Source organism: Pristiophorus japonicus, chromosome 14 (assembly GCF_044704955.1).
Source record: "Pristiophorus japonicus isolate sPriJap1 chromosome 14, sPriJap1.hap1, whole genome shotgun sequence".
Classification (NCBI taxonomy): Eukaryota; Metazoa; Chordata; class Chondrichthyes; family Pristiophoridae; genus Pristiophorus; species Pristiophorus japonicus.
Genome location: NC_091990.1, coordinates 96,147,829 through 96,171,506, shown reverse-complemented (window position 1 = coordinate 96,171,506; position 23,678 = coordinate 96,147,829). Strand labels below are relative to the sequence as shown.

The 23,678-nt window shown below is 43.9% G+C and overlaps 1 protein-coding gene across 2 annotated transcripts in view; it reads left to right on the top strand.

Annotated features, from left to right (window-relative positions):
- LOC139279437 (potassium voltage-gated channel subfamily KQT member 1) overlaps window positions 1-23,678 on the top strand; it is an 838,442-nt gene that overhangs the window by 284,288 nt on the left and 530,476 nt on the right. For both annotated transcript variants that reach the window (XM_070898561.1, XM_070898562.1), the window contains exons 3-7: window positions 5,837-5,963; window positions 6,536-6,614; window positions 8,087-8,183; window positions 10,710-10,850; window positions 17,097-17,207. In XM_070898561.1, coding sequence (XP_070754662.1) covers window positions 5,837-5,963; window positions 6,536-6,614; window positions 8,087-8,183; window positions 10,710-10,850; window positions 17,097-17,207 — 555 coding nt within the window. The remainder of the gene's footprint in view (window positions 1-5,836; window positions 5,964-6,535; window positions 6,615-8,086; window positions 8,184-10,709; window positions 10,851-17,096; window positions 17,208-23,678) is intronic.

The window sequence follows — 23,678 nt, the reverse complement described above, 5'->3', positions numbered from 1 at the left end:
TCACTCTTGGCTCGTGTCAGTTGTTGCAGATAAGGAACCTGGAGAGATTTCTTGGCTCCTGTCAGAGCACATATTTTAAGGACTGGCCTTCTAGTTTCAACAAAGCAGAAGCTTTATTCTAAGAAAAGCCATTTCTTTCTGGTTTACATGGGAATGAGGAATAGAGCAGGTGTATTTATTTGTTTTGGCTTTGTGTACTGTTTATAGTTTAATAAAATAAAAACATGTGTGACTGTGGAGCAACGATATATTTTTTTTAAGTCAAAGATTGTTACCCAAAGAGTATTTTTTTTAATGTTGCTTTTGTTCTTGTATTTCTTTTTTCTCTCTGATATAGAAGTCCATTTTATGCACCATCTCTTAACATCACTGATGATCACTATTTTATTTGCCCTGACTGTTCAGTTTGTCAAACAAGCTCATACCCTCTTTAGGGACTTGGGTCATGTTTTGATCTTGCTCACTTAGACTGGCTTTGTTACACGGCAAATGTTTGCACGGTTACTTGGGCAGCAGCACTACCATTCCGAGGGTTCGGCTTTTAATCCTGGCCTCAGCGGTCACAGCTGGCAGATCTAGTGGAAGTCTGCTGCCGTCGTATTCGCATCTCCTGAATTCAAAATGTAGTTGCTACCTGACATTTAACCTTTGAATGTGGTGTCACCCTTGGCTCAGTTGGTAGCACTCTCACCTCTAAGTCAGAAGGTCATGGATTCAAACCCCGCTCCAGAAGCTTGAGCACATCGTCTGCAACAACAACTTCCATTCGTATAGCTCCTTTGATGCAGTAAAACATCCCAAGGCGCTTCACAGGAGTGGTTACCAAACAAAATTTGACACTGAGCCACAAAAGAAGATATTAGGAGAGGTGACCAAAAGCTTGATCAAAGAGGTAGGTTTTAAGGAGGATCTTGAAGGAGGAAGGAGAGGTAAAGAGGCAGAGAAGTTTAGGGAGGGAATCCCAGAGCTTAGGGCCTCGGTAACTGAAGGCACGGCCACCAATGGTGGAGTGATCCGGGGTGCACAAGAGGCCAGAATTGGAGTGCAGTTATCTCGGAGGGTTGTAGGGCTGGAGGGCATTACAAAGATAGGAAGTGATGAGGCTATGGAGGGATTTGAAAACAAAGATCAGAATTTAAAAATCGAGACGTTGCCGGACTAAAATGATACTTCAGTGCTGCACTGAAGGACTGTCCATAATTTGGATGAGACATTAAACTGAGGGCCCTGCTGACCTCTTAGGTGAATGTAAAAGAGGCACTGTTTGAAGAAGAGCAGTGAAGTCCTTCCGGTGACCTGGTCAACATTTATGCTTTAACTGTGACCATCAAAAAACCAAATGAACTGGTAATTTATCTCATTGGTGTGGGATCTTGCTGTTAATAAATTGGCTGTCATATTTCCCTGCAGTACAACGGTGATTACATTTCAAAAGTACTTCATTTGCTGTGGTGTTCTGGGATGTTCTGCAGTCATGAAAATGTTATATAAATGCAAGTTCCTTTTTTCTTCTCCAGAGAGTTCAGCTCCAGCTCTGAATTCTGGGATGGCATCCAGCGGGCTAGTGCCTGGTCAGTGAGAGTGCTTCCCCTCATCGTATGGAATGTGGGATCCCATTAAATCCTCCCACATAATCGAGGCAAAAACCCTGCCACTGAAGTCACTGGAATTCCCCCAATATTAATAATGATCGGCTTATTATCATTTAGTCTACATAAAGGGTGAGTTTATTAGAAGTTTGTAATATAATTAAGGGTTGGAGGCCTAAGCAGTTGGGAAACTTTGTTTGAATCCCAAGTTTGCATTATAGCTTTTGATCTCACTCTAGGCAAGTGTTTTATAATCATACAGTCAATAAAAAGTTGCTTCATTCAATTAATCTAATAACTCAAATTTGCTTGTAGCACTAATTCCCACTGTCTTGTGTTATTTAGATTGCTTGATTTTGTTTTGGTTGAATTAAAAAACTTCAGGAGCACATGACAATTTCACCCACAAGCACTGCCTGTTGCCGAAGTAGTGAAAGAAAGAAAGATTTACATTTATATAGTGCTTTTCATGACCACTGCTTTACAGCTAATGTACATTTGGAGTGTAATCACTGTTGTCATGTGCTGGTTTTGAATGCAATCATTTGACAGGAAGCCTTCAAAGCCACAAGCCTACCAATGAAAAAGAATCACAAAGATAGTGGAAATCTGGAACTTTCTTTCCCTAAAAGAATGACATTTTAAAGACTGAGAATGCTCGATCATTGTTAAGTAAGTGTAACAAGGAATATGGAGGAAAGGTGAGTAAATAGAATTGAGGTACAGATCAGCCATGAAGTAATTGAATGGCAGAACAAGCTTGAGGGGCTGAATGGCCTACTCTTGCTCCTATGGTGTTGCTTCACACAGGGACCAAAGTAGCTCTTCCCTCTCCCCCTGCATCCCACCTTTCCTGGGTCAAAAGTCGTGTGGTTTGAATGAGTGCATTGTAACATAGTTAGACAGGAGAACTGTTCTGTTTTAGTGAGGGGGTGTGTGGAGCACAAGTTCTGTATCTTTTCTTTAAACTTGAAATGTAGTCGACTATTCTGTGGAATAGAGGAATTAAATGAATGACCAGCAGGAGAAAAAGAATAATTGACTCTATAATTAGGGTACTTAGCTCCGATCTGATTTGTGACTTTTACTTGCCTGTGCAGTAATGTTCCCTTTACGAAGAGATTTAAGTACAATTAATAACATTCCTGAACCCTGGTTTCCTTCTGTTTTTATGTCCATTAACATTGCACAAGTTGTTCTGTAGAGCTGAATTATTACATTCATTATATTTTTTTAAAATCCATACTTAGCTTATTTAACTCATATGAGCTGTCGCCAGAGATCCCAGATAAGGAATCTTGGCAAAGAATGGTGAACTAGACTTCTCGTGCAATGATAAAATCTCTCTCCATGAGGGGCTGAAAGCCTTTGGAGCTGTTTATATAATGTGTTCAAAACAATTTTTTTCTTAACCTGATTTCCCTCCCCCTCCCCCCAAAAAGATTTAATGCGAGGATTAATGTCCAGTGATCCACTTATGAGATGTCAGCACTGTATTTATTAGAAAACAGTTACTTTTCCCCCGCTGGCCTGTTATGTGTTGTCGGAACCATTGGTTGTATGTCTACACATGATTATCAATTCTTGTGAATAGTTTTTCTCGATTTATTCTCCTTTTCATATGCATTTACTGAATATAGTTTACAGCTTTTAAAAGATCTGAGCTTTTTAAAACTTATTTCTCTTACTTTGGTAACATTATCTGCTTTGGCTCCGTCTTGGCAAGTGTGCTCCGCTGCAACGACAACGAATTTATCAAACTACAGAACTGCTCGGACTCATATATAAGGGACGATATAGAAAATACTTTCCGATATCGAGCAATCACCAGGGGGCATGTTCTGGTTGCTAATGGTTACCTGGATCGGTTTTGTACAGCCACGAAGAACAGCTTGTGCACTTTCACCTCTGACCTCCCGTGAATATCTGAGGTCTCGTCGGGGTCAGTGGTCCTTTATTTAAACATCAGACGTGAATAATGGCGCCTGGCGTTCAGCCGACTAGTCCTCTCCTTTTAGTCATTCTAGTCTCTAGCGAGATTGATCGATGCACACTTAGCTTGTCTGCATGTAGAGTAAGGAATTCAAAGACAGTAACCATTGCCTACTTGTCTTGTGCTTTGTCTTGCTGACAGTGCACATTTACATATTTGACAATGCTTTGGTTTACAAGTTGTACGCACGCAATAAAAAAAAATGAAAATGGAGTAATTTTTTTCCCGCTGTTTATTAAGATCTTTTGAAGAGGTGTGACAGCTGATGAAGTTTCCTAGTTTGACAATTCTAGTTCAAAGTCCAATTTATTGTTTCACAGAAGCATGCAAAACTACGGTCCGACAGAGAGAAAGAAATAAACTGTAAAAAGAAGGATCGAGCGGGAAGAGTCCCCAGTGAATTCCAATGTGAAAGGCGGTCCCTTGTATGGATCCAGTCAAAGGGTTCCTTTATTAAGCAGCAAGGAGACTTCCATCTGTCCATGAACGCTAATTAACTTGTCAATTAAATAACTTGAGAAACACTTAAAACAGACTTTTATACCAACGTCATGATTGATTTCCTCAGCATAAATATTATTCACTAAGGAGCATTCTCAGACCTGTACCCGTACTTGTGCCAGTTTGTGTGTGCATCCCCACATGTGAAATTAGCAGTTTGATTCTGTATCCACATATGAAAATAGCGACATTTAGTCTTGTAATCCTGCTGACTTTCCCAGTGACTGGTTCAACGGTGACACCTCTAATGGTGTTTCCACTAACATCAGTCTTGTACAGCCACAAGTGCTCTGGTGACACTCCTGCTGTTTCCACTAACCGGTGCTCTGGTGATGCTCTATTAGACTGTTTCTCCTAACCATCAGATTAGCTCTGCTGCTACTGGATGTTTCCAACAAGACTGCACCTACGGCAGACGATAATCATTCCATTTCTGTCTCTGATATAAATGGTTGGTAAAACCAGAGAGATGTCCATAGTTTTAAATGAATCACTTCATTTTGATTTGCAATTTGAACAATCTGATTCCATTTTTATTTGTAAACGACAAACTGTACTAATGGGTAACATAATTCTCATGAAGCTTCTAGGACACCAAAGGGCTTGTGTTTAGATGGACGTAGAACATGGTTGTCAGTTTGAATTTTAAAGTCATTAAAGTAAGGGCAGCACCAGTACTGGAGCCTATGGTTTTAACTTGACTCGGTACAAGAAACCTTGCCTGGATCTGAGCAGGATTGTCATATTGGACTCTCTTTCCATGTGTTTTGGGAGGTGCTGTGTGACTGGTCTTAGTTGGTGGGGCCCCAGACTACCTGATTTTTATCTCGACTTCACATGAGGAAAGTTCTAAATGCAGCACAATGGCGCAAGTCAAGAATGAAAAACAAGTGAGCAACCCAAAGGCATTCATATACTATTTAAAAAATGAATATAATTAGCCTACAAGAGTCACACCCTCCATCCAACACAGTTAAAGGCCTCTTAAAGGGGACTGACTTTATGAACAAATGCTTTCCGTACCTAAGGGAGGTTGAAGAGGCAGGACCTTGCATTGTGTTCATAATAACAACATCACAGAATGCACAGAATGGGGAAAGGCCACTCAGTCTAACATCATTTTTACCTGGGGGTCTGGAACTTGTTGCCTGAAAGGGTGGTAGAGGCAGAAACCCTCACCACATTTAAAAAGTACTTGGATATGCACCTGAAGTGCCTTAACCTGCAAGGCTATGGACCAAGAGCTGGAAAGTGGGATTAGGCTGGATAGCTCTTTTTCAACCAGCACAGACATGATGGGCTGAATGGCCTCCTTCTGTGCCTTTAACCTCTATGATTCTATAATTCTAAGTCTGTTCTTCTTATAGACCATCTACAATTTGCACTCCCTCCCATCCCTGAATTCTCCTGAGAGAAAGTTCTGCATAAATATTCCCTGATCCTCAAAGATAATCAAGCAAATCTCCTGGATATATCTCCATCACTATGTGCCCACTATTCAATTCTAGCCTGCACAGTTAACACCCTTGCTCTGCATCACTCATCCGCCTCCCCTCTCCCCATCTCCGGTATAAGTATCCATTTTATAGTTCAGCACCATTACACCAATTCCTTCATTGTCATAGATAGTATTCAGGTTGGAATGCACAGCACCATAGAGACACAGAGAAGGTTCTAGAGTTTCCACGTGTGCAAATGTTGTACCATTTTGAAATGGCTCTATCCATCATTTTCTTTCTTTGTTTTTCAATAGGAGATTGTATTAGTGGTATTTTTTGGAATTGAATACATCGTCCGACTATGGGCAGCGGGCTGTCGCAGCAAATATGTTGGATTTTGGGGAAGGCTCCGCTTCGCCAGGAAACCTATCTCGATCATTGGTGAGTGATTGTCATAGTAACATCATGCATGAAATGCACACTCAGTCGTCAATCCTTAGTTGTGCACCCTTTAATGGGAATGGTCTGTTTTAGATGGGCTTTTCGAAAGAAATCAAACATAGCGGGTGGCACTGCATTGGGGCAGCAGCGTAGAATCATTGGTGCCCCAATGCAGCAAATGATTGGTTAGGCCCCAGCTGAAATATTGTGTGCAATTCTGAGCACCACACTTTAGAAAGGATGTCAAGGCCTTGGAGAGGGTCCAGAGGAGACTTACTGGAATGGTACCAGTGATGCGAGACTTCAGTTAAATGGAGAGACTAGAGAAGCTGGGGTTGTTCCCTTAACCTTCTCTGTTCTAATGAGAAGATTTAATCAAGGTGTTCAATATCATGTAGGATAAATAAGGAGAAACGGTTTCCGGTGGCAGAAGGGTCAGTAATTGTCTAAGTGCTTGCTGCATTTTACCAAAATACTCCCTCAAACACTGACTTTTTTCGTCAAGGTTTGTAGGCTGTGTGGTGAATCCTAATTTTCTACAATCTCCCTGACTTTGTTTTTGTTCCTGGCAGATCTCATAGTGGTGGTGGCTTCAGTCATAGTCCTCTGTGTGGGCTCGAATGGACAAGTTTTTGCAACATCAGCCATCAGGTAGGCAGAGCAAGTTTAGACCTCAATATCAACTGGGTTTTGTGCAGGAACACCTCCACAGTTCAGTTGTGGGTGGGATGAAACGTCCGAATGCTTAATTCATTCACATGACTTTTCTTGTCTGCAGTGTTATCGCACAGCACCATTTCACCTACATTGTTTTGTATTACCAGTTTTATTAAATCTATTCACGCTTATAATCATGCTCTTCATCTTTTATGTGCAAGAAACAAAACTACAAGGACTAAAGCGGTAACTTTCTGACTTTGCATTTCCAGCCTTGCCCCCACCCTGCCCACCCCTCCCGGAGTGGATATGTGTCTGATTTTCCACCTATTTAAACCATGCGCTTGTGGTGTTTGGGGCTGGCAGTCCACTGGCAGTATGAGGTCAGGAAATGATCCTTCATAAACCCCTTCTCCCATTTTGGGATACTTCACAGTTGGGTTCCTCAAATGCCAGCGATTGTCTTGCCCACCTGCAGAGTCTCCAGCCTCCCTCAGACCCGCACCATCCCCGGCCAAGAGGACCAACAGGTGACTTAGTCCCTAGGCTCGACCTCTGCAGCAGGATGGTCTGGGCTTTCTGGGGTACAGGAGTTCAGCACAGAGTGATTCACTCCCCTATTTATTTTTTTATCCTCATTCCCACCAGTCCTGTTGTAAGTATCTGGTCTTCACAAGGCTGCGTGGCTGAGATCAGCATTGTGAATCCAAATGGCACCATTTTATGAAGCACTTTGTTCGCCATTCAGCCAAGAATTCAAACCTGAAGATCAAAATAGGTTGATAGGCAGACACAACCAAGACGATGTTATTACTGATTCATTAACTGCACCATTGTACACACTTCCATTTATAGAGGAGAGGACCCCTTTAGGTGTCACTGTAGCCATCTTATGTAATTCTGAGGCCTGGACTAATAATCCAGAGAAAGTGAGTTCAAATCCCACCACAGCAGGTTGAGAATTGGAGTTTAGTTTTAAAATTCTGGAAATAAAAGGAAAACTGGTATTAGTAAAAGTGACCCACAAAGCTGTCAGATTGTCGTAAAAACCCAACTGGTTCACGAATGTCCTTTAGGGAAGGAAACCTGTATCTGGTCCCACAGCAATGTGGTCGAGTCTTTTCTGTTATCTGACGTGCCTTAGCAAGCCACACAGTTGTATCAAACATCTACAAACATTGTGGGACACGTTCACCACACAGACTGCAGCAGTTCAAGAAGATCCGCCAACTCCAACTAGGGATAAATGCCAGTGATGCCCACATCTCGAGAATGAATAAAATAAAAAGTGCTATCAGGGCTGTAGTCTAAAGATTAGTTTTAATCCTGATTCTCTACCCTGTTCCTACCTTCAATATATAAGCCTCAATTTTAAACTCTAATAACTAAGACCACAGCCACTAGAGCCTGCTGATCCGGTTACCCAGCGAGCTGATTAATGGAGCATGGCTTTTCTCTTGTTCCAGGGGCATCCGGTTTCTGCAGATCCTTCGAATGCTGCATGTCGATCGGCAGGGCGGTACCTGGAGACTTCTGGGATCAGTTGTCTTTATCCATCGACAGGTGGGCTAATCTGACTTCATGTTCTCGGGGCCAATTTAAACAATGAATCATGAAGACAGCTGGCTTCCATCAAAATCCTCATCTCATCTAATCTAGCGTGACAAGAGCTTTCTTTAGCTTCCACCCTTGTCATTCGATTCAGTTTTCAGGACCTGTTAAATGTTTCCGTAGATAACTGGCAGAGAATGTAAAGTTGCTGTGTTTAGTATCGAATACAATTATTCCAATCTATGTACTATCTTTTACCATGGAGATCAATTAGATTAAATTTAGCAGTGAGGAATTGTTAATGGGCCAAAATCTACTGGAGTGGGGCATATCCTGGTGTGTCTGGTTAGTTGGACTGATTATTGCACCTTTCAGCTCAAAAATGTTCTTCCCTGTAAGTTGTTCGAAGTGCAAGGTGACAACAGGTAACGGGGACCTTGGTGAACAATGGGACCAACGCCTTAACCAATGAGATTTAAGGAATGAGAAATAAGCTGAGGAAGGACTGAGAAGGAAGGTGAACTAGAGTGAGTGAATTCAATGTCAAATCAGGGACAGAAAGAGAAGTAAAGTGAGAGAAAGATTGGATTAAGAGAGAGAAAAAAAATCAGCCAGAAAGAAATGTAAGAAAAAAATGTTTAAAGTTAAAATTTAATATTTTTAAAATCTCCAACAATAATTCACTACCTGAAGGAATGAGACTCCACACTTTTCATTGTTCACTTTCTGGGCCAGAGAGGTTGATTGGCAATCATTAACAATTATCCCGTCGTCAAAAGGGTACGTATGCTATTAGTTACTAGACTTAACCTTCCATGGTGAGTTTAATAGGCAATTCATTTACAAATGCAGCAACTTCATGAATTTACAGGGTGGTTAATGGCGAGATTCATTTTTGCAAAGCTAATGGCAGAGCAGCGCAAATCGTCAGCAAATTGTGGCGATTTGCAATTCGGCATAACATTTCATCCGAAAGACCTCTGACAGTGCAGCACTTCCTCACTACTGCACTGGAGTGTCACCCTAAGCACAGTGCACATGCGCAGTGCTGCAGCTTTTTTAAAAACGTGATCTTTGCACCCATCATGTCTCTCTGGGTGAAAATACTGGGTAGTTCAGAGATAAGCAAACAGAACAAGAAGGTTTCTAATTTGATCCTTGGCCTTCATCTGCCCATGATACCATGTCGCACCCCATGAGACACCCCCTTAAGGTGAGAGGAGGTATGGGAAGAAGTGAAAATAAGAGAGGTAAAAATAATTAAAAGAACTAAAATAAATAAATCGAAAATGAGCAGACATATTTGGATGAGACAGCACAGACTGCAGTATAAGTGGACAAAAATAATCATTCAATCCAAGATCACAGCTATTTGTATTTTGGAAATATTTTGTCTTTGAAACAGAAAAGCAATGGCACATATTTTAACCCATCTGGGTTCAGTTCTGACTCAGGCTTCTCCTTTATTAGCAGTGAAATGGATTTTGGGCAGTCTCGGCTAGAATTCTAGCAGGTATAAATCTACAACACTCTTTGCAGCTCAGCAGAAGTTGTCAGTCCTCTCCCATGGATGCCTCATGAAGAGTTGGTTAAGTGGGTGAAAACATTGCACTGGTGTAGTCGGAGTCCTGTTATGAGGTTGGAGTTGAGCCAAGTTACTGGGCCCGTGCGGAGGGAGCATTACTTTGCACCTGTGCTCAGGGTGATTGGCTCTGACGCCAGCTTCAAATAAAAGGAGAAATTGTTTCCCATTAAATTTGGCTTGGGTTCCCTTGAGCGTAGAAGATTGTGGGATGAACGGATCGGTGTTTAAAATGTTAAAAAGATTTGATAGGGTAGCTGCAGAGAAACTTTTTCCTCAGGTGGGATAATCAAGAACGATGGGACATAATCTTAAAATTAGAGCTTGGCCATTTAGGAGGGAAATGAGGAAGAACTTTTACACACACAGAGTCATGGAAATCTGAAATTCAGTCCCCCAAAAGACTGCGGATGCTGGGACAATTGGAGCTTTCAAGACTGAGAGCGATAGATTTTTGTTAAGTAAGGGAATCAAAGGATAGGGAACTAAGGCGGATAAATGGGGTTGATTATAATCGCTCAGCCTTTGGTGGCCATACCTTCTGTTGCATAGGCCCTAAACTCTGGAATTCCCTGCCTAAACCTCTGCCTTTCTACCTCTCTTTCCTCCTTTAAGATGTTCCTTAAAACCTACCTCTTTGACCACCTGCTATGTGGCTTGGTGTCAATTTTTTTTGTCTCATAATACTCCTGTGAAGCGCTGTGGGACATTTCACTACGTTAAAAGTGCTATCTAAATACATGTTGTTGTTGTTGTACAGAGCAGCCATGATCTAATTAAATGGCGGAGCAGGCTCGAGGGCCTGAATGGCCTACTCCTGTTCTTATGGTCTTATGTTAATGACATCGTACACCAGCACAAAAATGTACTCAATAATAAAAAAATTAAGTTAAGAGAACTGCACACAGGAACAAATGCCTGGTGTTTAATTTTGTTATTACTTTGCCTTTGAATAGGAGCTGATCACTACACTGTACATCGGGTTCCTGGGCCTGATCTTTTCCTCCTACTTTGTATATCTGGCTGAAAAAGATGCTGTGGACGACAGTGGCTCGCAGCAGTTTGGTAGCTATGCAGATGCCCTGTGGTGGGGTGTGGTAAGTGTCTTTAAGTGGGATAGCTCTCCGCTTAGCGGAGTCATTTGGGAGTTGGAGATTACTTTAGCAATATGACCCGATAAGGAAATGGACTGTAAAAGACTGTAATAGGGGCCAGGGATAATTAGTATCTGCTGTTTTCAGTTTGAAGCACTCCTGTAATTTTCTGCTCAGCTACAACTCTTGTCCTCTCCTGCTGCAATTTTCTGATTGATATCGGGGAAGGTTAATGAGAAACTTGTGCTGTCTGTTCCAACACGGCATTATAGGGAACCCAAAGTCTGCTTGGTGTAACGTGGTTTAGTAAGCAATGTTGATCCATGATTTACAGTGGCTGAGAGGTGAGATTCTTCCCATTTACTATGACCAACTGAATTGGCACTGGAGTAAATGAGATCTGGCTGAGGCTGTATGACAGTATAAAGTGCTGAATGAATACTAGCTAAATCCCTGCCAAATTCTTCCTCCGTGTAACGGACACTTCTAATAAATTGACATAGTTTTTATCCATTTAATCTTCCATTGCGGAGAAGTATTGCTCCTTAGAACCATAGTAATTTAAAACAAAGATTTAGGCCTTTTGGCCCATCACATCTTTGCTGGCTTTTTTCTAAAGCAATCCAATACTAATCCCACTGTCCTGCTCTCTCCTCATACCTTTTATCTCCCTTTGATTCAAATATTTATCCCGTTCTCCTTCAAAAGATACAGTGATCGCTCCTAAATTATGCCCTGTGGCAAAGCATTCCATGTTCCAACAACCCTTTGAGTAAAGAAAATTGTCCTAACCTCTCTTCTCCCTCCCTTAATGACCATTCTAAATTGATGACCGCTAATCGTGACTGCCCAGCCAGAGGAAACATTCTTTTCCAATTAACCTATGAAAACCCTTTTATAATTTTAAAAACCTCTATTAAATCTCCCCTAAGCCTTCTCTTCTCCACTGCAAATGCTCCCAGTATCTGAAGTCTGTCCTCATAATAATGGTTTCCCATCGCTGACATCGGCCTGGTGAATCTAAGCCACATGCTCTTTGTGGCTATCATGTCCTTTCGATAATAAGCTACCTAAATCTTCTCGCTGTTCTTCAATTGTGACCTAACCAAAGCTTTGTATAAATGTATCATTACTTCTTTATTCTTGTACACTAAGTCTCTATTTTAAAACCCCCAAATATTTTGGCTTTTGTTTATAGATGTATCTACCTACATTCCACTTTTTCCTTTCTGTATCTGTTCTTTCATACACTTTATCATTTTCCATTGAAGATATACTCACATTACTTGTTTTTCTACCAATATTTATTGCCTCATATTTATCTACATTAAATTGCACCTGCCATCTGTTTCCCCATTATTGTAACAGTTCTATATCTTCCCAAAATCCTTTAAAGTCCTCCTTGCTGTTTGCAAAACCACCAACTTTTGTGTCATCAGCAAAATTTGAGATTGTGTTCTCCATGCCCAATTCTAAATCATCTATATATGCTGAGAGCAAATATGGATCCAGTTTGACTAACTAGTCTACAGTTACCTAATTTACCTTCCTTTCATTTCTTGCACAGAAATCTAACATCAACTACTCTCCAACTCCATAGCACATTTTATTTATCTAGAGGATTGAGAATTGTGATCAGAGCCTCTGTTATCTCCTTTCCAACTTCATTCAATAGCCAAGAGTGCATGCAGTTAACACATCAACCTTGAGTTCTACTAATTTTGTTATAACCAATTCCTTCTCTGCAGTTATACAATTGTTCCATATCCTCCCCTAGAACACCTACACTCTAATTTCCACTATCATTTGTAAAAACTGATGCAAAATGTTTATTTACTATCTCTGCTTTACTTTTATCTTATACTGTTGGATTCTCCCTTTACCTTTGAATGGTCCTACATTCTCTTTAATGAAGCTTTTATTATTTTATATGCTTACAAAAGACTTACTCTTTGCCATATGTTAACTACTAGCATATTTCATACTCTGGTAGTTAAGTATAATCATAAACATTTGTTAAATTAATTTATGAAGCTGGAAGGCCCAAATTTTAAACATTGAGCTTGGATTACACAAGGCCAATGTGAACCAAATATTTGGTTGTTTAAGCTATACCAGAAGTACGAGATTTATCGATATCACATTTGATTACTTTTAGATTTGCAAACCTCAGTGATGATCCCTTTCTGATTGTTCCTGGTAGGGAGCAGACAGGGAATGGGATAAATTGAGTCTGTCCTGAAGAATTACTCAATGACTTGGAATTCTTTTTTGTAAGCTCACTGCATCTTATTGAGTAAATGTCACAGTCCTGAAATTCCACCTTAAAATCTGTGTGTGAGTGAGTGAGTGTGTGAGAAAGAGAGAGAGAAAAGAATATTCAGAAACATGATGCAAAAAAATGTCCTTAATTTGTTATCTCAAAGCGAATCTGCCTTCATGGAGAAACATCACAGATCTCTTCACAGGACAAAGTCCAAAGTTTCCTTATTACTATCACAAAGGTCCTAGATTGTAAATGAATGATCAGATATACTGCATCACCACTGATGATGGTACACTGCCATCATCATATCACAGGCCAGCGTCTATGTAGTTTAAGCAGTGGCAGGTGTCACGGCAAGCAGTGTTTGCATTGAAATGATACTGAGCTTTGTTTCACTGGACATTACATGACATTAACCTTCCTTACAAAACCACAAGAGATTTTCACTAGCAATCCGACCAGATTTCCAATTTTCCTTATTTTATTAATTTGAGAAAAACAACTATGCCAGTGACACTTTTGGTTTAAGTACATATTTAGCTGTTAACAATGTCTGGATGGTTGGATATTCTGTCGATAGCAGCTTTGCAAATAAAAGAACTGCTTCACTATTTGAGTTACAGATTTGTCCTACACGTACCCAAGTCATTCCAATCTGCTGACCAAAACCTACTATTCACTTAGTTAGGTCTGAGAATGTGTGGAGGCCTTGAGATCTGTGTTAGACAGAAAGTTATAACCTATGTGCATGGAATCATATAAATATCAGCATAGAAGGAGATCATTCAGCTTTGTGTCTGTGCCAGTGCTGGCTGCACACTGGAGTTATCTACTTTGCTCTTTACCCCATATCTTTCAATATTTTTCTTCTTCAAGTGTTTATCTAATCCTCCCTGAATGCAGTGATTAATTTGGTATCATCACTCACCTGTTGTAAAGCATTCTTTATGTGGGGAAAAAAAAAACCCTTCTAACCTTAACACGTCTAGCACCGGGTTTATGTGTCCTTGTTACCGATTCACCAATCAGTGAAAATAATCCATTTATCCCCTCAAACCGTTTCATAATTTGCAACATTTTTACGACCGCCACCCCCCTCCACCACCATTCACTGCTTCAGTGATTTTAGCCCTGGCCTCAACCCAGTGAACCAATCTTTTTTGTGGCTCAGTTATATATAAATTGGATAATTGGATACATCACATCAACATTCTATCGCAGGACTAGTGTACGAATTGAACAGTGATCCAGAGGAATCCGAACACCAATAATCTACCACGGAATGCAATCTATGGGTTGTACTAACGCAAATAGTTGGACCTTGTAACTTCATGCCCTCTTTCATATAGAAACACAGAAACATAGAAAATAGGTGCAGGAGTAAGCCATTCGGCCCTTCGAGCCTGCACCACCATTCATTAAGATCATGGCTGATCATTCACCTCAGTACCCCTTTCTTGTTTTCTCGCCATACCCCTTGATCCCTTTAGCTGTAATGGCCATATCTAACTCCCTTTCCACCTCCCATTGGTGAAAATCCCTTTAAATGTGTAAGTGACATTCTCTTAGTTGCAAGTTATTAACAAAGGTACAGCGTTCCTGCTTAGTGGGTTTTTTGGGGGAGGTACCGTGGCTGTTTTGATCCCTTTTCAGATGAACTGAAATGCAAGTTACTTTCCTGTCTTTCTCCCTCCACTCTCGTGTTTAAAGTGCTTCCTACTTATTCGACAGTACCAGCAATATGATAGTTTGTTAAAGCCTGCAGCACAGAAAAAAAGCTTTATTTGGTGATAAGCCCCCCAAATATAATGTTGCCTTTTTTTTCAATGAGTGAATCAGTGCAATACTGTAATGGGACACCTGGTCACACTTCAAATGGAAACCAGGGGTGTACGTTGGTGAATTATTGATAAAGCTGAGTTATCTTTGAAGAGAAGACATCTGTGTACTGGTATCAGTCAGTGGCTCTGCCTCCAGGACTGAAAGCTGAAGCTTCTCCTTCAGATCAGTATCGTGCTGTCGTGTGACTTCACGTTTCTAATCCTTTCTATTTTTGTTCAGGCACATGCTCCCCAGCTGTGCTCCATTACATTGTTCCTCTAATCATCGCTGAATTAAGAAGAGAGAGAGGGAGAGGAAAATATCTCTAACAAGGCTTTTACTTGTGTGAACTTGTTAAGTATCTGATTTCAAACAAAAGAATATCTCTTTTTCGGTTTGGAATGAGAACTATACACCTCAGGTACTGTTTCACCATGTCTTCGTACCTTTATGATTGTGACCCCCATTTCTTTGCAATTAACGTCTAAAAAGCAGCACTCCCATGAAATACTCCTGGCTCTAACACTGGATTTTTATTCAGAGACAGACATTTAAAGAATAGGTGGCACCATCAGTGACCATCGAACGGTGCAGGCTGATTCCTGTGTTGCCAGGCTCACCGATGGTTTTCCTTGTTCTCAGCAGCACCATTTTAAAAGGCGGCTCAGGAACAGGGAGACCTAACAGTTCACATACAGAAATCTTTGTAGGTGACAGGACAAGTTGGTAAGGCTGTTAAAAAGCATACAGGATCCTTAGCTTTATAAGTACAGACATAGAGTACAAGAGCAAGGAAGTTATGCTAAACCTTTCTAAATCACAAGTTAGGCCCCAGCTGGAGTACTGTGCCTAATTCTGGGCACCACACTTCAGGAAGGGTGTCAAGGCTGCAGAGAAGGTGCAGAAGAGATTTACTAGAATGGTACCAGGGATGAGGGACTTCAGTTAGACAGAGACTAGAGCAGCTGGTGTTGTTCTCCTTAGAGCAGAGAAGGTTAAGGGAAGATTTAATAGAGGCGTTCAAAATTATGAAGGGTTTTTATAGAGTAAATAAGGAGAAACTGTTTCCAGTGGCAGAAGGGTTGGTAACAGGAGAACTCAGATGTAAGATAATTGGCAAAAGAACCAGAGGTGAGATTTTAGGCAGTGAGTTGCTGTGATCTGGAATGCACTGCCTGAAAGGGTGGGAGAAGCGGATTCAATAGTACCTTTCAAAAATGAATTGGATATATACTTGAAAGGGAAAAAAATTACAAGGTTATGAGGGAAGAGCGGGGAGTGAGACCAATTGAATAGCTCTTCCAAAGAGACGGTGCATGGCCTCCTTCTATGCTGTATGATTCTATGACTCTATGGGGAATTTTAACCCCAAAAAAGGGCTGGGTTTGGGTTTGGGTCTGGTGGGAAAAGAAATGTAAGCAATCTCAAACGCAAACACAACCCGCCTTGAACTGCCCACTTCCGGTTTTAACAGAGGTGGGACGGGGTGCCGATAGGGGGGGGGTGTGAACGACCAACCCACTCCCAGGAGGCGGCTGCCTCATTTAAATATTTTAACGAGGCTGCATTCCTCAGATTTTTTCCTTGTTCCATCTTTAACGCTGGCCGAAAGCTAAAAGGAGGTGAGGACTGCATGCATGGAACAGGTAAGTACTTTTTCAACACTGCTTCTGGGCCATGGTGAGCAGGAGTGTGTCCTCCCAGGCTCCGAGGAAACCGATGAATCTCCACAGCGATTTGACCCCACCCAGTGATCCAATGTCCTCCCCGGTATCCTCCATGGCTTGTGATCTCTTCTTGCCGCACCCCCCCCATGTTCTCCATGGACCCCCCATGATCTTCTCCCCTATTCCCCCAATCTGTCACCCCCGCCGCCCCCCACTATCGATGTCAGCAACACCGATCTCTCCGGCCACACAATCAGTTGCCCCCTCGACCCCCGATCCTTAAGGCTTTCCCACCGACATTCCCTCCCCCTCCTCCCGAGCTAAGCCTCTCCGTCCACCCCATCAATGTCCCTCCCGGCCCTCCCATCGATGACCCCCGATCTCTCCGGCCACCCCATCAACTTAAAACCATTACTCAGATTTCGGTACTTTGCTGCAACAGAAATTTCCTCGACAATAATCCTAAAATTCACAAGCTGGTCTTCTCCCACACAGGTGACCGTTACAACAATTGGATATGGAGACAAGGTGCCACAGACCTGGATCGGCAGAACGATTGCTTCATGCTTTTCTGTATTCGCAATTTCGTTTTTTGCACTTCCTGCGGTAAGTGTAAAAAAAATTATTTCCTGTTGTATGACTTAGTTTAAATATCTAGTTGAGGCAGTGACGTGTGGAGTCCTGGGCCAGAATCTCCCCATAAAAAACATCTGGATTTGGAGCATGGGGCATTTAAAGTGTTAAAAGTGGGATTCCCGACCAGATCCTGCCTCCAATGCTCCCACTTCCAGTTTTGTCGGCGACGGGCAACCAACCCGCTCCCAGGGGGTGGAATGTCAATTTAAGTATGGTAATGAGGCTAGAAGCCTCTTTTTCTCCGTCCACTTTGAGTTTACCTGCGTGTGGACGGATTTCACACAAGCCGTGTGTTCTCCATTTCACCAACAAGGTGGTCTCGGAACTCTTTCGCCCCTTGGAACCAGACCTGCAGCCTCAGAGCAGGGCGATGGTGGCTCTGCCAGTGGCCCTCAATGTGACCGTGGCCTGAATTTTTTCATCAGCGGATCCTTCCAGGCTGAAACAGGCAACATAACAAAGGTCTCACAATTCACCATCCATCACTACATCCGGGAGGTCACAGTGGCTCTGTACTCCAGGAGAAGGGAATTCATTGTCTTCCCACAAACAGAGAGAAGCAGGAGGAGTGCGCACATGGCTTTGCCTGGACAGCGGGTGTTCCCATGGTGCAGGGCGCCATCGACTGCGTACACGTGGCTTTGCAGAGCCACAAATTAATGCTGAGATGTGGCCTAACTCTTAATGTGCAGTTGGTGTGCGACCATACCCAGCACATCATGATGGTGAATGCCCGGCAGCAGTCATGATGCCTTCATCCTGTGCCAGTCTGCTGTGGCCAGCAACCTTCCAGCCACCACGTCGAACCCAAGGGTGGCTGCCCTCCACCTGGCTGATGATTGCCCTCTGCAACCTCACCACTCATGGCCAGCAATCATATAATGACAGCCATGCTGCCACGAGGAATGGCATCAAACAGATCATCGGGGTGCTCAAGCAACGGTTCCACTGCCTTGACCACTCGGGATGAGCTCTCCAATACACGCTGGAGTGGGTGTCTAAATTCATGGTGGTCTGCTGCATCCTCCAATACTTGGCCATCATGGGTTCCGTGACCACCTCAAAAGGAGGAGGAGGAGGAATAGTAAAACAAGGAGAAGGCGGAAGGGAAGAGGCTACCTGCAAATCCCCGTTCTGGGTGGGCTGTCCATGAGCGCATCATCAGACTCCAGTTCCCCTGAATGAAACCTCAGATCCCCGTTGTTCAACACTTCCCCACCTTACTATCCCTCTGTCACAGAACATCACAGCGTCTTCTTGGCCACAATGCTGAAATGAAAGCCACCACAAAACAAACATTACAAACATAATTTATAAATGATTAATTCCAAGATTATATTACAAAGTCAATTAATAAACCATTCATTTTTTGTCTGTCTTTCGTATTCCTTTTCCTGTTCTAGTGCTCCCACGCAGTGCTACCTCGGTGGCTGCAGCATGGCTGCTGGAAGGCTGCTGTCTTTCCGTGGAGAACACTGCAAATGACCATGTAGGACGACCTTGAGCAGCTCTGGGCTTAGAAGGCCCGGCTATAGACCGCATCTCTTTGGCATGGGTGGCAGCAGTCTGGGCTGGCTGGCTGACAGGCAACTGCAATGGCCCTTGCAGAGTGGCAGTGGTGGAAATACGAATGCTATCATCATGAGTGTTATGTTCAGAATAAATCCATAGGACTATATCGCAAGCCCAAACTTGGTCTCTTTATTCAGACTCCAGAGTGCCAAAGCAGCATGGTGAATCACCTTTTATACCTGCTTGCCCCAGAGTGTACAGGTGACCCTTAGGTCTCCCACAGGTGTGCCTCCTTGTGGCAAGTCTTGCATTTTGGTAAGGTTTATGGCACGCTCATAATAAAGGATGAAACTGAGTTGTGTACAATGAGCAAGTGTGACCTTAGCTCCTTTAATAAGACTCCAGAGTCCAGGTACCTCGTGGGTGGCCTGCTTATATACCGTGCTCCCAAGGGATGCTGGGATCCCTTGGGACTCCAACAGGTGGGCCCTCTGGTGATCAGGTGTCATACAGGTTAACAGTACACTTATTTACAAGGTGAGGCGATCTGGGGCTTTTCACTCCCTTGTCGATTGTCTTGGTATAAATACAGGTGTGGGTGAGTTGGTCAGTTCTTCACTGGGCTGTTGGGCAGCCGGCCTTGCCGGGCTGCTGGGGACGATGAGCTCGGCTTTGTGGTCAACCATGATGTCAGTTGCCACTTGTGTGTGTGTGTTGGAGGGTCAAAGTTGGTGGTGTCTTCTTCGGGTTGTTCGCAGCTGTTGGTGAACCGCAATTTGATTTGGTCCAAATGTTTTCTGTACGTTTGTCCATTGGCCAACTTGACTTGAAACACCCTACTCCCCTCTTTGTCTGTGACCGTGCCAGCGAGCCATTTGGGACTACGTCCATAATTGAGCACAAACACAGGATCATTGATCTCAATATCGCGTGACAAATTTGTGCGGTCATGGTACACACTTTGTTGATGCCGCTTGCCCGCCATGTGATCATGGGGATCAAGGTGGACAAGAGAGAGCCTTGTTTTTAGCGCCCTTTTCATGAGCAGCTCGGCTGGGGAAACCCCGGTGAGTGAATGGGGTCTGGTGCAGTAGCTGAGCAGTACTCGGGTCTGCAGGGAGCCTTCCGACACGCGTTTCAAGCTTTGCTTGATGGTCTGAACTGCCCATTCTGCCTGGCTATTGGATGCGGGCTTGAAACAGGGCAGATGTGACGTGTTTGATCCTGTTGCAGGTCATGAATTCCTTGAATTCAGCACTGGTGAAGCACGGCCCATTGTCGCTGACTAGGACATCAAGCAAGCTGTGCGTGACAAACATGACTCGTAGGCTTTCAATAGTGGCCGTGGACGTGCTTACAGACATTATTGCACATTCAATCCATTTTGAGTAAGCGTCCATGAAAACCAAAAACATTTTGCCTAGAAATGGGCCCGCATAGTCCACGTGGATCCTCGACCACGGTTTGGAGGGCCACGACCACAAACTTAGCGGTGCCTCTCTGGGTGCATGACTCTAGATCTGAGTCGATGTCAGGCCACCACACATAGAATCTGGCTATGGCTTTCATCATTACAATGCCTGGGTGGATGCTGTGCAGTTCACATATGAACGTATCTCTGCTTTTCTTGGGCAAGACCACGCGATTGCCCAAAATAGACAGTCTGCCTGCAGGGACAACTTGTCTTTGCGTCTGTGGAACGGCTTAATTGCCTCCTGTATCTCCGCTAGGACACCGGACCAGCTCCCATGGAGGACACAGTTTTTTACCAAGGACAGTAAAAGATCCTGGTTGGTCCAGGTCCTGATCTGGCGGGCCGTAACGAGGGACTTCTCGTTCTCGAATGCCTCCATGATCATGAGCAAGTCTACTGGCTGTGCCATTTCCACCCCGGTGGTGGGCAATGGCAGCCGACTGGGAACATCTGCGCAGTTCTCTGTGCCCGGTCTGTGGCGGATTACAGAGTTGTATGCCAACAGCGTGAGCGCCCATCTTTGGATGTGGGCAGAGGCATTGGTATCAATCCCTTTGCTCTGAGAACAGCGATATGAACGGCTTGTGGTCAGTTTCAAGCTCAAACTTGAGACCAAGTAAGTGCTGGTGCATTTTTTTTCACCCCGTAAACACACGCCAGAGCCTCTTTTGCAATCATGCTGTAGGCCCTTTCGGCCTTGGACAAACACCTGGACGCATAAGTGACCGGTTGCAAAATCCCCAATTCGTTAGCCTGTTGTAACACACACCCGACCCCGTATGGCGACGTATTGCAAGCTAGCACTTATCGTTTACAAGGGTTATACAGGACAAGCAGTTTGTTTGAACACAACAGATTTCTGGCTTTCTTAAAGGCAGCCTCTTGTGAATTCCCCCATACCCAGTCGTCTCCCTTGCGCAGTAGCGCATGTAGGGGTTCTAGCAGGGTGCTTAACCCAGGTAGGAAATTATCAAAATAGTGAAGGGGTCCCAGGAACGACCGCAGCTCCGTTACGTTCTGTGGTCTCGGCGCGTTCTTGATGGCCTCCGTCTTGGCGAGGTGGGTCTGATGCTGTCTGCTGCAATTCTTCTTCTCAAGAACTCGACGTCCTGCGCCAGGAAAACACACTTCGAGTGTTTCAACCTGAGCCCCACGCTATCCAATTGACTAAGAACTCTTCCTGATTTTTCAAGTGCTCAATGGTGTCCCAACCTGTAACCAGTATGTCATCCTGGAAAACCATGGTGCAAGGAACCGACTTTAGCAGGCTCTCCATGTTCCGTTGGAAGATAGCCACAGCCGACCGAATCCCAAACGGGCACTGGTTATAGATGAACAGACCTTTGTGTGTGTTGATGCAGGTGTGGCCTTTCGAAGACTTCTCCAGCTCCTGCGTCATGTAGGCCGAGGTCAGGTCCAGCTTGGTGAATGTCTTCCCTCCAGCCAGGGTTGCATATAGGTCGTCTGCTTTGGGTAGCGGGTACTGGTCCTGCAGCGAAAAAAGGTTAATTGTTACTTTATAGTCCCCACAAATTCTAACCGTGCTGTCCTCTTTAAATACCAGGACAATCGGACTAGTCCAGTCGTTGAATTCTCCCGGTGCAATAATGCCTTCTCACTGCAGCCTGTCCAGCTCAATTTCCACTTTTTCACGCACCATGTACCGTACCACTTGTGCCTTTTGGTGGATGGTTTGCGTACCGGGAACCAAATGGATCTGCACTTTTGCCCCCGAGAAGCTTCCAATGCCTGGCTCGAACAACGATGGGAACTTGCTCAGTACCTGGGCACATGAGGCATTATCGACAGATGAAAGTGCTCGGATGTCACCCTAGTTCCAGCAGATTTTTCCCAGCCAGCTTCTGCCAAACAGTGTGGGGCCATCCCCTGGCACAATCCACAGCGGGAGTTCGTGTACTGCTCCATCATAGGAGACTTTGACTTCTGCACTGCCAATTACAGGGATTAGTTCCTTGGTGTAAGTTCTTAGTTTGGTGTGAATGGGGCTGAGCTTGGGCCTGTGTGCTTTTTTGCCCCACAGCCTGTCGAAGGCCTTTTTACTCATTATGGACTGACTTGCACGCCGTGCCAAGTTCCATAGATACTGGAATACCGTGTAGTTCAACTTTTAACATTATTAGTGGACATTTCGTAGTGAATGTGTATACCCCGTACACTTCTGCCTCCCCGGTACGAGTCTCCAATTCAGCCTGATCCACAGTGGATCGATCTTCCTCTGCAACGTGGTGGTTTGCAGGGTTTGCAGGGTTTGCAGCTCTCCTGCACATTCGCTGGAGGTGTCCCATTGTTCTGGAGCCGTTGCACGCATAGTGCTTGAAGCGGCATTGATGGGGCCGATGATCACCTCCACAACGCCAACAGGGTGTTAACTGCCTCGCATTAACGATTGATGGTGGACTCTGGGTCAACTGAGGTCGGGCAGCAGCAGCCGGCATGTAAGTTCTGCCATGTATATTTCTGCTCGAAACCGATGTTACTTTATGCACAGTACTGGCAAAACTTCTTTACTCTGCGAAATCTGTTTGGTGTTGTCACTGGTGGCCAAAAATGTCTGGGCTATCGTTATGGCTTTATTTAAATTCGGAGTATCTGCAGTCAACAGTTTGCGAAGGATTGTCTCATGTCCAATGCCCAGTATAAAAAAGTCTCTGAGCATTTGTTCTAGGAATACCTCAAAGTCACAATGTCCTGCGAGGCGCCTTAGTTCGGCGACATAGCTCGCCACTTCCTGGCCCTCCGATCGTTGACACGTGTAGAACCAATATCTCAACTCAAAATGCTTTCTTTAGGATTTAGGTGCTCCCAGACCAGCGTACATAATTCTTCATAGGATTTCTCTGTTGGTTTTGCCGGAGCCAGGAGATTCTTCATGAGGCCCGAGGTTGTTGTGCCACAGACAGTTAGGATGATCGCCCTTCGTTTGGTAGCGTTCTCATCCCCTTCCAGCTCATTGGCCATGAAGTATTGGTCAAATCTCTCGACGAAGGCTTCCCAATCATCCCCTTCTGAGAATTTCTCCAGGTTACCGACTATTCTTTGCATTTTCGCGTGGTTATTCGTTACCTCGTTGCCAATAGTTACACTCATAATAAAGGATGAAACTGAGTACTGTGTACAATGAACAAGTATGACCTTAACTCCTTTAATAAGACTCAAGAGTGCAGATACCTCGTGGGTGGCCTGCTTATATACCGTGCTCCCAAGGGATGCTGGGATCCCTTGGGAGTCCAACAGGTGGGCCCTCTGGTGGTCAGGTGTCATACAGGTTACAAAATGTTAGATACATAACAGTTTATATGCATACATCACATCACTCCCCCCCCCCCTCCCCACAAAGTCTTATTGTGCAAGTTATTTGCAAGTTGAGGCGATCTGGCGCCCCGTGTCCCCGGGTCGATCGCCTGGGTTGAAGTCCTGACATGGTGGGTTCATCC